This window comes from Scleropages formosus, chromosome 4 (genome assembly GCF_900964775.1).
Source record: "Scleropages formosus chromosome 4, fSclFor1.1, whole genome shotgun sequence".
Lineage (NCBI taxonomy): Eukaryota > Metazoa > Chordata > Actinopteri > Osteoglossiformes > Osteoglossidae > Scleropages > Scleropages formosus.
The window spans coordinates 28104645-28119495 of NC_041809.1; the positions used below are offsets into that span (position 1 = coordinate 28104645).

The window sequence follows — 14851 nt, forward strand, 5'->3', positions numbered from 1 at the left end:
GCAATGTTTTCGTGTCGGTCTTAGCGCTGTCATCTCCCCTCACTTTAAAACGAGCAGTTCTTTTTTTTCAGCTATCCGCTGGGACATATGATGTGAAGATGCTTCCACAAGGCAGACGAGCAAGAACATTTTTGTGGTTTGGGAGGGGCAGTGAACGGATTATACACCTCGTATGACAGAAAATGTCTTTTTTTTTGGGTGGGGGTGGTAAACCTGACGCTCGCACCTTCACCTTGGATGTGTCTCTGCAGCATCCATGCATTCCAGCCGATTTTCTAACTTTCGCAGCTCACTCGCAACCATATAAAATGTGCTCACTAGATATCGTTTTCTTGCTATCGAAGGTAGACTTTACATTATTTTTAATGCAGCCGGGAATATTAATGAATGTCCGACTTCGCAGTGTGTGAAATGCATGTGTGTACTTAAAACAGGGCTGAAATATTGTCACTGTGAAATGAACTTAATAGTCCTCATAATTTAACCTTTAATACAGGCTTGGAATTTTGAGATCAGTGAAATACAGTCCGGTGCTTAGTGGCATTATATCTAAAAAAGACCACGGTGCTTTTTGGAAGAGCACAAAGCAGAATCATCGATGCCACATAAATGTGCGGCTCCCGCCTCCCACTTGTAGCGCCTCTGCTTGATGGTAGAAGCTCTTGTCGTTAAACTCACATTTTTCACGTTTAACTTCTAGCCCACATATAAGTAATTATACTTCAACTGTTCAGAAGAGAAACGTACAAATATTTAATATGTTCTGTTTAATCTATGCTCTTTAATAGGCCTAGTGTGAAAAAGCTCCGGCAGCTCGTTCATTGTACCTGTTAATTTGAACAGTTACAACTTTTTACATATAAAGTCAAGAGTTAATGAACATGTTACTCCTTCATTTGTTTGTTTGTTTTTCAATCAGATTTGTTCACGCCGACTTAGAGTGTCAGGTTTTTCTACAAACTAAGCGTCATTCAATGATTTAAGCGTTTACACGCCGGCCGTTCTTATTGTACAAATTAAGTAAATACTTTTATTAAAGGAACTTCAGAAGGAGGAGGTTCGAACTTGGGACCTTTTGATTACAAGGTAAGGGATCTTACCACAGCGCCAGTAAAAAAAAAAAAAAAAAAAAAAATTGTCTTTATATATAATTTTGCACGCATAAATTATTGATTGCGTAAATACTGAAATGATTTGTTACATACAGCAAGTAATCCAGTATTTCCTCGTTCCGTTGGACAGGGACGGCAGGGCTGCAGTACGAGCGGACAGGTGAACACACCGCCAATGCAATAGGCTCAGTGACATGCGCTAAAGGTTGACGTAAGGGTCCACTCTGCTCCTGTCTCGTCTACCCCTGAGGACCGAAGCTTTTAAGCATCGGCGCTAATGGTCTATTAAACTATCAAGTACTTCAAAGTAAACGGATTTGCTCTCCCCCCAATTTCAGTTCCCTGGAGGTAATCAAACGTGGCGGATTGGCCAAAGGGATGTAATCGCCTTTACGCGGCGGATTACAAGGAACCACTTAGATCCGCTGTCCACAGATAGGGTTTCCCGTTGCTCTGATTGCATTAGACCGAGGAGTGGAAATTGTGTTTCCGGCACAAACAAACACGGTGCCGCTGTCACTCTCAACCACTGTTACAAGACAGACAAAATCTCTGCACGCAATTCATAGCACAATATTAATGTTATACAAGATGAATAAATCTACATTTAATGCAATTACCGCGATGTTTACACGACCGTGGCTCTGCTGCTCCAACTCTTATAAATACTTCCTCAAAGTAGGCCTATGTGCAGGCATTAAATGTAATTTCGACAGCGTAGCTGCAGTCTAATGAAGCAAGCACTGGGTAATGTTAATTTGTTTGGGAAACTTCAGGCCTCAGGGGAAGCCCTTGCTTCCAGCTGCTGTAGTGTCTGTCCTTAAATTTGTCCTTCTGCTTTCCTTGTCCTTACCTACATACCAAGAGTGCGGTGATAAAATGAATTTCCTCGGTAAGGCAGAAAAAAACACGTGACCTCGTAAATCACCCTAACAGATGTATTGCAATTTCACAAGAACAAAAAATAAAGATGGATATCTGATTTTCCATGCATGATAATGCATGTTTATTAAGATAATCGTTTACTTTGACTTATGTTTTTTTCGGGCTGGCTGACGCATTCATCCATGGCGACATATGTATTTATAGGGTTCAAGTACGGTGCAATAATTTGTACATAGAACTCAATATAATTCTTTACCTTAAAATCTCTATATTGATATACTAAGGTATAGGCAGTTGTCGGGTACTAGTAGCGGAAATAATTTTTGAGCAGTAAGATTGGTTTAACGGCAGATTTGCACTTTGTTCTCTGCAAATTCATGTTTGTTGTCTATTTATACGCAACTTTTGTGAATTTACAAATGGAAATACCTTATCGTAGGTGTTTTATTCAAAGTGCGAACCGAATTGCTCATGTACACTTGGACCGTCATCACCGTCCGTTTTATACCGAATTTTCATAGTACTATTGTATTGTTTGGTTATTACTATAACAATAGGAAATGTTAAATTTCTATCGAATCATGCTCTTAAATTTAGATTTCCCAACTCAGACGCAAGAGCACTGTCAGGGTCAAGGGTTAATACTTGTTAATTTACCAGATCACTTCGATATTCAAATATCAAATTTAAATATGTGCAATACAGTTATTGTCAGAAAAGTTATAAGAACAACATGCGTGTAAGTTAAAAGGAGGAATGGTATTGATAAGGAGATGGAACATCATTTTCAGGACTGCGTGCAGACATGGAAAATTGCCTCTCTACTATAGACTGCACTTAGTTTCTCACAAAGGATCGATGGGTGAAATAAATCACACATAAATCAAATTAATCTCCGTGAGTCCATCTTCCAATGAAAATCTTGCACATAAAGTAAAAAAAAGCTTGTGCTCTTCATCATGGTCATTGTTCCTGCCTCAGTATTAAACGTTTATCGAGTTTAATTAGGCCAGTTACACCTAAACATTTCAGGTGAATGGCAAATAACAGGTTATTAATCTTCATAAACATATATTAATGATTCGAACGCAGCTTAATAAGAAAACTGGGTTAAACTGTAAGCGCATGGAGAATCATGCGGTATTAGCATCTTAAAATGCTTTGGAATAATTATTTTTACCTTGGTAAAACTGAAACGACTACATTGTCTAGGATGCAGGAACTGTTTCATATGAGATAATTGATGTTTTAATAATACAGAGATCACAATATATTGCAGCTCGATTGGACAGTCTCGAGTTTAATGAATTTGCCGTGTGCTTTTTACAACATGATGTCACTTCGGAATGTTTCTTCAGCCGGTACTTGGTCTCGCTGCTTAACGTGTAAATGTCAGCCAATAGGATGGCGGGGAATTTGGTCGGACCAATGGAAACACAGGATGGCGAAACGAAAGTGCGGGGCAGGGGGGGGGGGTGTTAGACGGAGCTATCCCGCGCAGAGCCAACTGATCCTCAGAGCCAAATCCGTTTGGCAAACTTTCGCTGGCGTTTGCTACGATGCAGATGGACGAGTCAGTCTGTGTCGCCAAAGAGGGATCCGGCAGGCTGAACCAAATGAGAACTTGTTTTGATCTCTATTAACCGGCAAGAAAGACGTGAAGTGAGTACAAGTGATTTTCCCATATACTTCACACTCATCCTCCTTCCGTACCCTGTTTTTACTCTCAGTGCGCCTATCGGTCACCATTCCTATTTGGGCTCAGTCGAGAAGCGCTGGGAGTGGAAGGGGAGTAAAGGATGGAGCCGACCCCAAGCAGTAGCCCCAGCGGCCCCAGCCAGCCCCCCCAAGCCGCCCAGCACGAACCCATCAGCTTCGGAATCGACCAGATCCTCAGTGGCTCTGATCCGGAAGGTTCTCAGCAAAACAGCAACAGAGGCAGTTCGGATACCGGGGGCAGTTATCATCTGGGCAGCCCCACCGGAGCAAGCACGGCGCCATACACAGCACTGCCTGGCTCTTTCCATGGCATCTCTGCGCCTTTCGAGGACTCGAGCTCCTATGGTGTGAACCTGACTCTCGCTCCTGGTGGCGTGATCCGGGTCCCGGCGCACAGACCCCTGGCTGCCGCGGTCCCACCTCCCATGGCCAGTGCGGTTCCAGGCTTCGGCAGCCTCAGCTTTCCCTGGATGGAGAGCAGTCACAGATTCGCCAAGGAAAAGTTCGCAGGTAACGAACAAACAAACAAATTCCGTCAAACAACCCCGTCGTATAAACTTGTTTTTACCTAGTAATTTCACATTGACTGGTTTAAGTGCATTCCATGCAGTTTTTCCAGGTAACTTCTCGGGTGAGGATTTCTGCCTTTTCTGTTATTACAGATCGCAAGCACAATGAATGAAAAAATCTAAAAAAAGCTATGCATTCATTATAAATGAATCAAGTCATGTGGACATGTTACCCGTAGTCCTGTTATACGACTTGGCCTCATGGAAAAACACGAAACATTTTAGTGAGTGAAGGAAAAAGGGGCCCGAAGGTGTCACAATATTATCGCTACCAATTCGATGGACAAGGAAGGAACAATTCGTTCTACACGCACGTCGTGAATTTTTAATTAGTTTCATTTTAATTCTTCCATTCCATAGCCAGGCTTCTGTAAGAAGCAAAGTTCTCTAGGAAACTAGAAGGTGGAATCAGCGTTAAATTGTGATCCGGAATTTACGCGACACAGGTAGGGTCACTGTGTTCATGTCACATATGTCATATGTTCCACATGGTAAGACCACAAAATTAGAACACAGCAGTAAAGAAACAACATAGTGTATACATTAATAATCTGAGGAGAGGCAACAGGATCGACATCGCTTTAACTTCCCATCTCATTTATATCTGATAAAACTCGCACATAATAAAAGCCTATAACGTGCGCTTCCACAAATGTTATATATTTCTTCCTGAAATGTAACAATAGCAACGATCTGAATTAAGAAAGCGTTTTCTTTAAAGCCTGTTTGCATCATTTTATTATTTCGAAAGCAATTCTAGAGCAACTTTAAAAATACCACATGTTAATTCAAAGAATAATTTATCTAATGCCAACCCTATATTCTTTACAACAGCTCACTGGGTTAGAATAACTGAACCAGCAACAATAACGCTAGAGATAATTTAATCTAAACAGCATACGATATAGAAAAAGACCGCTAAAGCTAAGACAATGAAACTCATATTTAAATGTTACAGCTGTGCTTTTTGTTTCGATTAGATAAAACAACAATGTAAATTAGAACTTGAACAATTAATTTAATTGCTAGGTTTTTACTAGTTGTTAGAATCTGAGAATATATTTAAACTGTATTCCTAACTAAATTACATTATCTCAAAATAAAACCAGAGAGGAACGTCTAATAATTTTTTAAAATTATAGTAACAGTGCGGAAATTTGTTTTTGCATTTCATATTATACATTTTAACTGTCGTCGCAGTACAAATCGTCGTTAAATGCCAGTATGAGGAAAAATATGTTCGCATATCCTTGATTTAGAAGGAGCCAAAAATGTATTATAAAACATTGGTAAAGGGTTTGCTTAAATTCAGTTTTTAAAAAAATCTAGTCTAAAGACACTGCGAAAAGCATGTCCAACTATATGGACTGTCCGTGGCCTTTACTATAAAGATCAAAGTAAAAGATAAATGTAGGAAATAAGGACAGACGTCAACAGCCGGTTGATGTAAATAGTATTTGTTCATATTTCCTACAGCTTCCATTTCAGTTTTGCGGGTGGGCAGATTTCTCAAAGACTAAAGGCAGAGCTAAACATGAAGGATGCGTCTGAAATGAAGGTGTAAGAATAATGCTGTAAAATTAAGGAAGAAAAATTATGGAAAATTGAGCGACCGCTCTGTGGTTCCGGAATAGTTAGAATTACGCATTTACTGCATTCCTTAATTTAAAACGCTAGGACATGTGGTGTTTAATGTTTTTTTAAGGAAAATAATTTTCACTTTGTATGATTTAATATTACATGGGAAGAAATTTAGATTATTGTACAGTGCAGTGTAACTGCGTGTGTGGTATTTAATGTAATGAAGTGACATGCGACGTTACACTACCTGTGACACCTGACGCACACAGGCAGGTACATCACGCGCTGACAGCCCTGTGAGAAATGTAATTAGCATGTAGGGCTCTTGTAATTCGATCAAGGGCAACTAAACAAAATCAAATATTCATGCCATTTCTACCAACTTCAAAAGAAGAACGAAATCGTGAATGACTTAACACACAGTTACCGAAAACAGAAAATAAGTTGGTTACAAGCAAATTTCGATTAATTATTGGAACTGACGTCTGTTGCATTCCTTCGTGTTTGCTCGTGATGTGCATCGCATTTTAAAAAGATGTTACATACAGTGAACCCGTACCAAGCAAGAGAGGTTTGAGCAAAACACTAATAAGCGGACAAAACTGCTTGCGGGTAAAACACCTTCGGCAGCGTCTCGCTGGAGCGCGGCGTGATGACGTCATAACCCATTACCGCAGTTTGGGCTTTCGGATGTCCGAAGTGATGGGTTTCTGGTGTTTGGTGTAAAGCTTTAGAAAGCTAAAAAGTAACGTGTCACAGCAATGTTCTTTTTTTTGGAAGCGTTGTAATATGTTACTTTAGTAAACATAATAATATCAAGTGGCCTTTTAGACTATGCATTTGCGTCACCGAGCTACACTCCAGACCAGAGCTCTCCAAGCTGTCTGTCTCGTTTTTAGACACTGCGCTGGTATATATATAACAAATTGCCACACTGAGTGGATCCACAAAGGGCGGGGAAGTGGCTTAATGGCCAATGATGCCTCGGGCGTCTGACGTGGGCATTGGGAGATTTCAGAACCGCTCGTCCCTTACAGGGTCACGGGGAACCGGAGCCTACCCGGCAACACAGGGCGTAAGGCCGGAGGGGGAAGGGGACGCACCCAGGACGGGACGCCAGTCCGTCACAAGGCACCCCAAGCGGGACTCGAACCCCAGACCCACCGGAGAGTAGGACTGCGGTCCAACCCACTGCGCCACCGCAGCATTGGGAGATTCCAGATGAATTTCAATGGAATCTTTTTATTCACCGATCATGGAGATACATATTATTTCTTTCATTCGTTTATCTGTTACAGGAATGTCAACAGTCTAATTAGTTAGAAAAATCTGGAATATTTAGCAGCTTCGTTTTTGTTCTGTCGTGTTTAATGTTTATTTATCTGGGGCTTTTCTCCAAGGCAATTTTACAATGATTTACCCATTTAGACAGCTTGGAGCCTGGAGCTGGAACCAGGGTCCTTCCGACGACAGCTCTGTATCTTCTCCCAGCTCTGTTTGTCCTAATGAACCACACCATTTTTCCAAGAGAATAAGCACATACATTTTAATCATTAAATTAATGGATATGAGAAATAAGCCCTATGCTATTCTAAGTCTGTTGCAAAGTAACACAACGACTAGTATAACGCGTTACTTCTCGATACAAAGCAATAACTTTTTAACTAGAAATGCGTCTAAGAATAAATAATCAATACATTTTTGTTTGCTTGTCAGAATTTATCTAGCATATTGAAAACTGTATTCAAAACAAATTATACATTTTATTGAATGCATCATGTATGTATTGCGTATACATATTCAGATTGATAAACCTACTCATATATTCATTTATTTGATTCTTTTGAGATTCCCGTACCCCCGGATCGTGTAATATTTCTCTCACAAGCAGTATACAGTATGTACAGTTGCGCTCTAAGCTGTCGTAGTGACTGGAAACACCTGAAGGGTTTCAGGAAAACCACTTCGGTCGCTATGGGCTCCCTATTAAAGGGCTGCAGAAACGCACTCTGGAGTGTCATCGATCGGCGGCGGGGAGATGCTGAAGCAGCAGGATCACAGCGAAGGAGCCTCTTTGCCCTCCCGTTCCGTGGCTGACACTCCATCGCATCTATTACCTCTTTTCTTTTACTAAGCTGTATAAAAGCATAAATATATTGCGGTAGTTATAGCCTGCGGTTGTCGCTGAGAGCAGGAGGCTTTCTGTTTCGCGCGGGGAGACAAGGGGAGGAACTTGTATTGTATGGCGTAAAGACGTTTGTAGGCTACATCATGTTAAACTTAAGAGTATTCAGAAAACATAGACTTTTTACTTCTGATTTTATATTGCACTGATATTATTGTGGCGCACAGCGCTGTGAGTTTGGATGGGGCGAAGAAGGACGCAAAGACAGCATTTTATCGAACACCAGCACCCAGGAAAGTAACGCTCGCGGTCCGAGGATCTCGTTTTCTCCAGGACTAGTACTTCTACTAGCTAACCTTCCCCCCCCCCCTGCTTAACGCCCCGAGACTTTTTTTTTTTTTTTTTTTTTTTTTTTTCTAATACGTTGCCAAACACGGCCACCCCATCATTTCCCCTAGTAGTCGCCCCAATGGTTGCACACTTAATCCCACATTTTTCCCATAATGCAACTATTTACAATAAGTGCATTCCCCGCTCAAACAGTAATGCGGGTCGTTACAGTATACATTTAAACAATGAAGGGAGCTTTCCCAGATAGAAAAGGCTGTATGGCAGTTTTCTGACATCGTGGAGCAGATCTTTTAAACTCAGATGTTTTGACAAATTTTCCACTGGAGCATTATTATAACTGTGCGTTTTACTAAATTATTTCAGGTGATTTTCCTTCTTTGATGGTATAATACATATCCCTGATGGAACTTCTGCTTCCATTTTTTGAGATTCCAGTTGTATAATCACTCTACCGTTTAATACCCATGCTTCAAGAAGCCTCTGATGGTTTCTTTCAGCCACCTCTGCACACAGGTACACAGCCATCCTTGCTATAATGGATGACAGAATGTTATAAATGTAATAAATCACCACATTATATGGCTAAAATAAGGAAAATGAGAGATTGAGGATTGCGGGGAATAAGTGTGTGTATATCTCATCTGAGCCTCTGAAAAACAGTGTCTTACGTGCATTTTTTCTTGTTTACGTCTTCGTGTGTCTGTTCACCTTCTTCCATCATCAATTAATAGCAGCTCTGACCCCTTTTGCTGTATCCCGTCGGATTGGTCACCCGTACCAGAATCGCACGCCGCCAAAGCGCAAGAAGCCACGAACATCTTTCTCACGGGTGCAGATCTGTGAGTTGGAAAAGCGCTTCCACCGGCAGAAATACCTGGCCAGTGCCGAGAGAGCAGCCCTGGCCAAGACACTCAAGATGACTGATGCTCAGGTTAAGACCTGGTTCCAGAACCGCAGGACAAAGTGGAGGTGAGAAAGTATGAGAGACAAGAAGGGGCGGGGTCAGGGGGACAAAAAGAAGAGAAGAAACAAGAATGAGGGAATTTCGGGGTGTAACAGTCTTTAACTTTCATTTTGAATTTTCAGTGACTTTAAATAGACGATGCTCACCCACCAACTGGCCATAGCTATAGGCAAAATAAACAGGTCCAATGAGTCCCCTTGGTTTGTTACAGTTTACTGATATGTACAGTCTCACTTGTGTGACAGGTATGAAACCAGAACCATCTCTGGATCTGAACAACCGCTAATACCCCTGCCCTGCTAATATTAGTGCCAACTTAAGCTGAGTCCACTGCGGTCCTGAAGAGTGAATGAAAGGCATGCTTTTAGCAAGACAACATCATAACTTTTGCAGTACTTGCAAATTGCTGACCGGCACAGTTGCCAGGTACATTACTGCTTCAGTGCAGCAGCTCTCAGTCTCAAGTCTGGGGGGCCTTCCAGAACACCAAGCCTTAAAAGATATCTGGACATAACTCTTAATAACAAAGGCTGCACTGTACAAAAAACGAAGCTGCCGGTGCAATGTACTGTCTGAGGACTGGCGTGAGCTGCAGAACCACAAGTCATTTTTTCAGTGACAGGAATACACAGGAGACCATGGATGAGAGCAAAGTAATTCCAGTATAGGTGCTTTGACTGTTAACACATGTACAGATAGATAAAATATAGATTAAAACACAGATTAAACATACTGAGATTAACAGAGTAGAGATTTGTAATACTGGTGCTGTAACTAATTGTTAATTATATGTAACTAATAATAATGGTAAGTAATGCGTGTTATGTATACACATTATCAATAACGGCATTTTTTAACAGACGCCAGCTTTATTAAATTCAAGAAAGTTATTAAAACATTCCAAATAATCAGTTCAGACCTTAAACACCCAACACAAGACATAATGTGTACATATGAACACCTAAAAAACATACATACTCATTCACTCATTGAAAGCACAGGTGCCCATTATACATTTCTATAGAAAACATAACCTTCATAAAACAAATTTCCAGTTTAAACTAAATAACAATCTAGTGACAGACTATAAATTCACAAGTCATCCTTTCAAACCAAAATTCACAAATCATTGGTTTGAAAGGATGATTTGTGAATTATTGATTATTTATTGATTTTTTGATAAAATAATTATGATTGACTATAATTATACCTTGAGTATGATTTATAAAGTCTGAGGAAGTCAAGGTCAGGGACTTTCAGCAACATCCTGTCCTCTGGCAGGGCCGCTTTGGTACGGAGCCTATCCCAGGAGCATAGGACTCTGCAGGGTACAACCTGGACAAGAGTCGAGTGGCAGGGTCACCCCACACATGCACACATTCACGCGTTATAGACAATTTTGAGTCGCCGTTCCACCTGAATCATAGACCTTTTGGCTGTGGGAGGAAACCGGAGCGGACATGGGGAGAACGTGCAAACTCCACACCGAGGGGGGACGCGGACAGAACGCGCGTCTTTTCCCGCAACCCTGTTGGCAGATGCTGCGCCACCGTGCAGCCCTCGTCCTGTACAGAACGTTAAGGAATGAAAATGTTGTTTAATTTTTTTTTTTTCTGAAATGATTCCGTAATATACTACGAAATCGTGAAAACACTCCATAAAACGAGGATCGTTTATTTTTTAATGTTTCCCACACCTTAACTCCAGCACTTATTGATCTACTTATTCTTATTTTGATGTGGGCAGTTTATTTTACAAGTGGTTACGTGAAATTTTATCAAGGCTGAATAGAATCAAACGTCACATCGATGTAGCAGAGAAAACTGATCAAAACAGTAGTTTTTATGGGTATTATGTGTTGCACATAGAGTGATATAATACAGTATCAGTCACTATGTCATGACGAGCCCGCGCTGGATAGGGACACTTTGGGGGTTAAAAGGAAAGAAGGAAATAATATTTCCAGAGATAACAACAATAATACACCTTTATACAAAAGGTGTTTTAAATATGTATCTTGAGCAAATTTTCTGACGTTATAGACTATAGCTCTAAGTACAAAGAATTTAAACAGATTATTAGAATAAAATAACCTCCCCCCGGGGCGAAAGCAAAAGGTTATGAAATACTTGTTAACTTGACTATAAACTGTCCATCATAACTGGCAACAGAAATTTCTGGAACTGGTAAAACCGGAATCACGCAAATATTTGCCGCATGACTGGGACTTGACTGTGTGTAACGTTTTTATATGTATTAACACATTTTTATTTATTAATTTTACCAGTTTTCAGTATTTATTACAGACATCTTGCAACACAATCGTTCTTGTGGCTTTCTTCTCATAAACATTTTGGAATCGTCCGCAGAACGGATGTAAACCGCGTTACTTTATAAGTCATATATTGCAACTTAGATATCGGTGAAAAATGAAAATAATACTGTCTGATACTAAACCTGCGAGGCTTATAGATATCGAATTTGTTTTTTGAAGACAAGTCCTACGTGACTTAGATGTTTTAACAACGTGGATCTTTCGTTCATTACATTATCAGTAATAATGACAATTCATTTAGCAAAACCGTTTTACAATCCATCGGCAGTATATTTCCGTGCCCATATTCCAATAACTGGTTTATTTTTATTTTCTGTAAATATGACATATGTAGGTACGAGCGTTTAATTTTGCCTAAAAAAGTACTTTTTGTTTTAGTGCAGATGTTCCAGTTGTTTTGTCGACACGGTGGTGACTCAGGGAGGACCTAAGTGAACCTGTATATATTTGCTTACATATTATTGTACTGTAACTGTGTTCCAATTCTCTAAATTCTAAGTTCCATTGCCTGTGTGTCAGGGAGTCTTTACTGGATTGGACATTTGTCCAGGTATCCCAGCTGTATGAAAGTAATAATTTTTCATTTTCATAGTAATCTAAGTGTTATTTCGAATGGAGTGAAAATAATGATGATATGTTTGTTGATAGTTGAAAGTAATGTTGGTATTTCAGACAATTCCTTCTGGCCCTATGTGGATTATGAGTACATTTGTGTTTCTCAGACTTCAGCCCTTGTTCTGCTCGTATTTCTTTGTTCTGTGAGAAACATCTCGGCTGTGCGGTTTTTGGAATTTCAGCACAGTTTAGTGAGCCACCATTAAGGAGAAAATAACAGTGCTGCACTTTAAAGTCACTGTTTACAACAATAAACATTAACACAAATAGACCCTAGTATAGTGAAGACAGGAGCTATTTGTGCTGTTATCCTCGGCCCAATAAATCAAAGGTAAACTTCTGTCATCATATAATTTTCATCAGTTTTTTGTTTAAAATTTCTGTCTGCTGAGCACTGAACCACATGGCAGATTCAAGAGCAGCAGCAGGAGGTAACATGGTTTATAAAAAATACAGGCTAATAACCTGATGATTCTTCCTTTGTAAACTTTGGGGAAAAAAAAAAAAAAACACACCCTGAAGTTACCTTGTATAAATATAAGTTAACCTGGATATAGTAGTTAAAGCAAAGAAATAATGATTGCAATAATAAAGTCTGTAAAACTCATTACTGTATTAACTTTTCATATTAACCATAACAATAAAAATGTTAATGTTCACAATGGAAATACTAATAGTCACAAGGATGAGATGAAATGAAATGAGGACAAGTAAAGAACCTCAATAAGATATGGTTATAAGTGGACACTTACAATACAGGAGTAATGGGTGAAACCAGTAACTTCTTTACTTGGGTGCTCACTGGATGTCTCTGTCTGGTTGTTAAACACCAGGTACAAGGTCTTTCTGCTTTCACCCAGTAAAAGCAGCTATAAATATTTCCATTTGCAGGTATTGCTGTCACCTTATAGCACTAAGCTTGTTGGTTTTAAATGCAGGCCTAGGTTCAAATCTCCCGCCCCCACAATGCAAAGACGCAGTCGATGTATGAATAACTGGGGGTAAGTTGACGTTGCATCTAAGGTCTTCTGCTTTAAGTCCATCCCCAGGGACTGCCTGTAGATTGTAGTGGAATGGCATTATTTGTATAAGTGGCTACTGGAAATGGATGGGCAGATGTGTGGAGGTTCTACAATGTCTGCAAATCATGTATATGTTTGTGTTTTTTCCCTCTGGATGTGCCTCTGCATTTGTCTCCAAAGTCTTTAACTCACCCTTTGACCATCCTGTCTTCGACTGTAATCTTGTTGCCAGGCGACAGACGGCAGAGGAGCGAGAGGCGGAGCGACAACAAGCCAATCGGCTGATGATCCAGCTGCAGCACGATGCTTTCCAGAAATCCCTGAGTGACTCCATGCCCCCAGATCCCCTCTGCATCCACAATTCCTCTCTTTTTGCCCTACAAAACCTGCAGCCCTGGGCCACAGACGAAGGGGGCAAGTTGGGAGGTGTGACTGCGCTCGTGTGAGGGTGGGGCTGTCAGCCATGCATGCTGACAGGAACTCGGTATGGCCAACTGGCTTGCAGAGTGCATTTGTATGAGAGTGGCCTCACATTCAGGTTTGGATTCCTCTATCCCCACACTGCACCCAGTTTCAGTCCAAGGGTAAAGGGGAGGGTAAGGAAAATAAAAAGGGAGACAAAGGGACAATAAGTTGTAAAGCACCTTGCATTATAAGAACGGCCCCTTGTTCATCTGCCACCAAACCCAAGAGTCTGGCACTAACAGGCTTGTCCTGTTTTGAGGGCATTGGATAGGGCATCTATAAGTGACCCCAGGAACAGCACTTGGGTTTCTGTTGGTACTTTTTAGGCTGTGATCCCTGCAAATAAAGTTTCAGGAGACAGGAATTTGATTCTGAAGGCAGCCAGTGGCCATCGGACATTTTCTTCTTTCGGTTAAGCGGTCTTGAGGTTTCACTACATGTGTGGCACCCATGCTCCTCTACACACAGCACATACCCCATCTGTGCCCTGATGGAAATTGTATGGTAAAATATGTGCAGGAGGACTAAAGACAAGAATGTTTACATGCCACACCGAAAAAACATTTTCAAAATGCCATATTTATATGAATGTCTGTGCCACAGAATCATGTACTATAATTTGTATTTTGCAAATGTGTAAATAATCAAAAAGTTTTTAAGAACAGACACTGCCATGTTTTTTTTCTTAACCCATTATACCCTAAGACAGTTTGTTCCAAACTCTTTAGGGGGTTGCTCTCGTAAGCCACAATTGCCACACCATAATTTTCCCCCAGTCTTCTGAAACACAGTCCTCTACCAATGATCCCAACTCAAATATTTATTACAATGCCAGTCATCTGTTTGCAGCATCAACCCAGCTCATGGTGCAGTTAGCAAAGCATCCAGGGAAATGTCGCCCTCTTGTGGACATAGGCTCTTACAACAAATGCAGCAAAGATCAGGGACACCCCTGCAGAATGCAGCAGCATCAAAGGTATTTCTAGTTTTAAATAAAAAGCACATCTTGAGAAAATAAGTCACAACATAGTAGTTTAGCAAGATTTACACTAAAGATGCATGTCAATCCCAGACACACCCATGTGTACACAATTAGTAAGCACACGCA

The 14851-nt window shown here is 40.6% G+C and overlaps 1 protein-coding gene across 2 annotated transcripts; it reads left to right on the forward strand.

The window, feature by feature from the left end:
* The first annotated feature begins 3486 nt into the window (after positions 1-3486).
* On the forward strand, positions 3487-14763 carry tlx3b (T cell leukemia homeobox 3b). 2 transcript variants are annotated; one of them, XM_018752269.2, is made up of 3 exons: positions 3487-4226; positions 9074-9311; positions 13511-14763. In XM_018752269.2, the coding sequence occupies exons 1-3, from the start codon at positions 3797-3799 to the stop codon at positions 13722-13724; spliced, it is 882 nt and encodes a 293-aa protein (XP_018607785.1). In that variant the 5' UTR covers positions 3487-3796; the 3' UTR covers positions 13725-14763. The 2 variants fall into 2 exon arrangements, with proteins under 2 accessions (XP_018607785.1, XP_018607786.1); XM_018752270.2 differs by having other exon boundaries at positions 9077-9311.
* The last annotated feature ends 88 nt before the right edge of the window (positions 14764-14851 follow it).

What these genes read in the sequence shown, in the direction of transcription:
- tlx3b (XM_018752269.2), top strand. Translation starts at nt 3,797, where the DNA reads ATGGAGCCGACCCCAAGCAGTAGCCCCAGCGGCCCCAGCCAGCCCCCC. An exon ending in CGCCAAGGAAAAGTTCGCAG is followed by an intron (nt 4,227 to 9,073) that starts GTAACGAACAAA and finishes ATCAATTAATAG; the next exon opens with CAGCTCTGACCCCTTTTGCT. An exon ending in AACCGCAGGACAAAGTGGAG is followed by an intron (nt 9,312 to 13,510) that starts GTGAGAAAGTAT and finishes TCTTGTTGCCAG; the next exon opens with GCGACAGACGGCAGAGGAGC.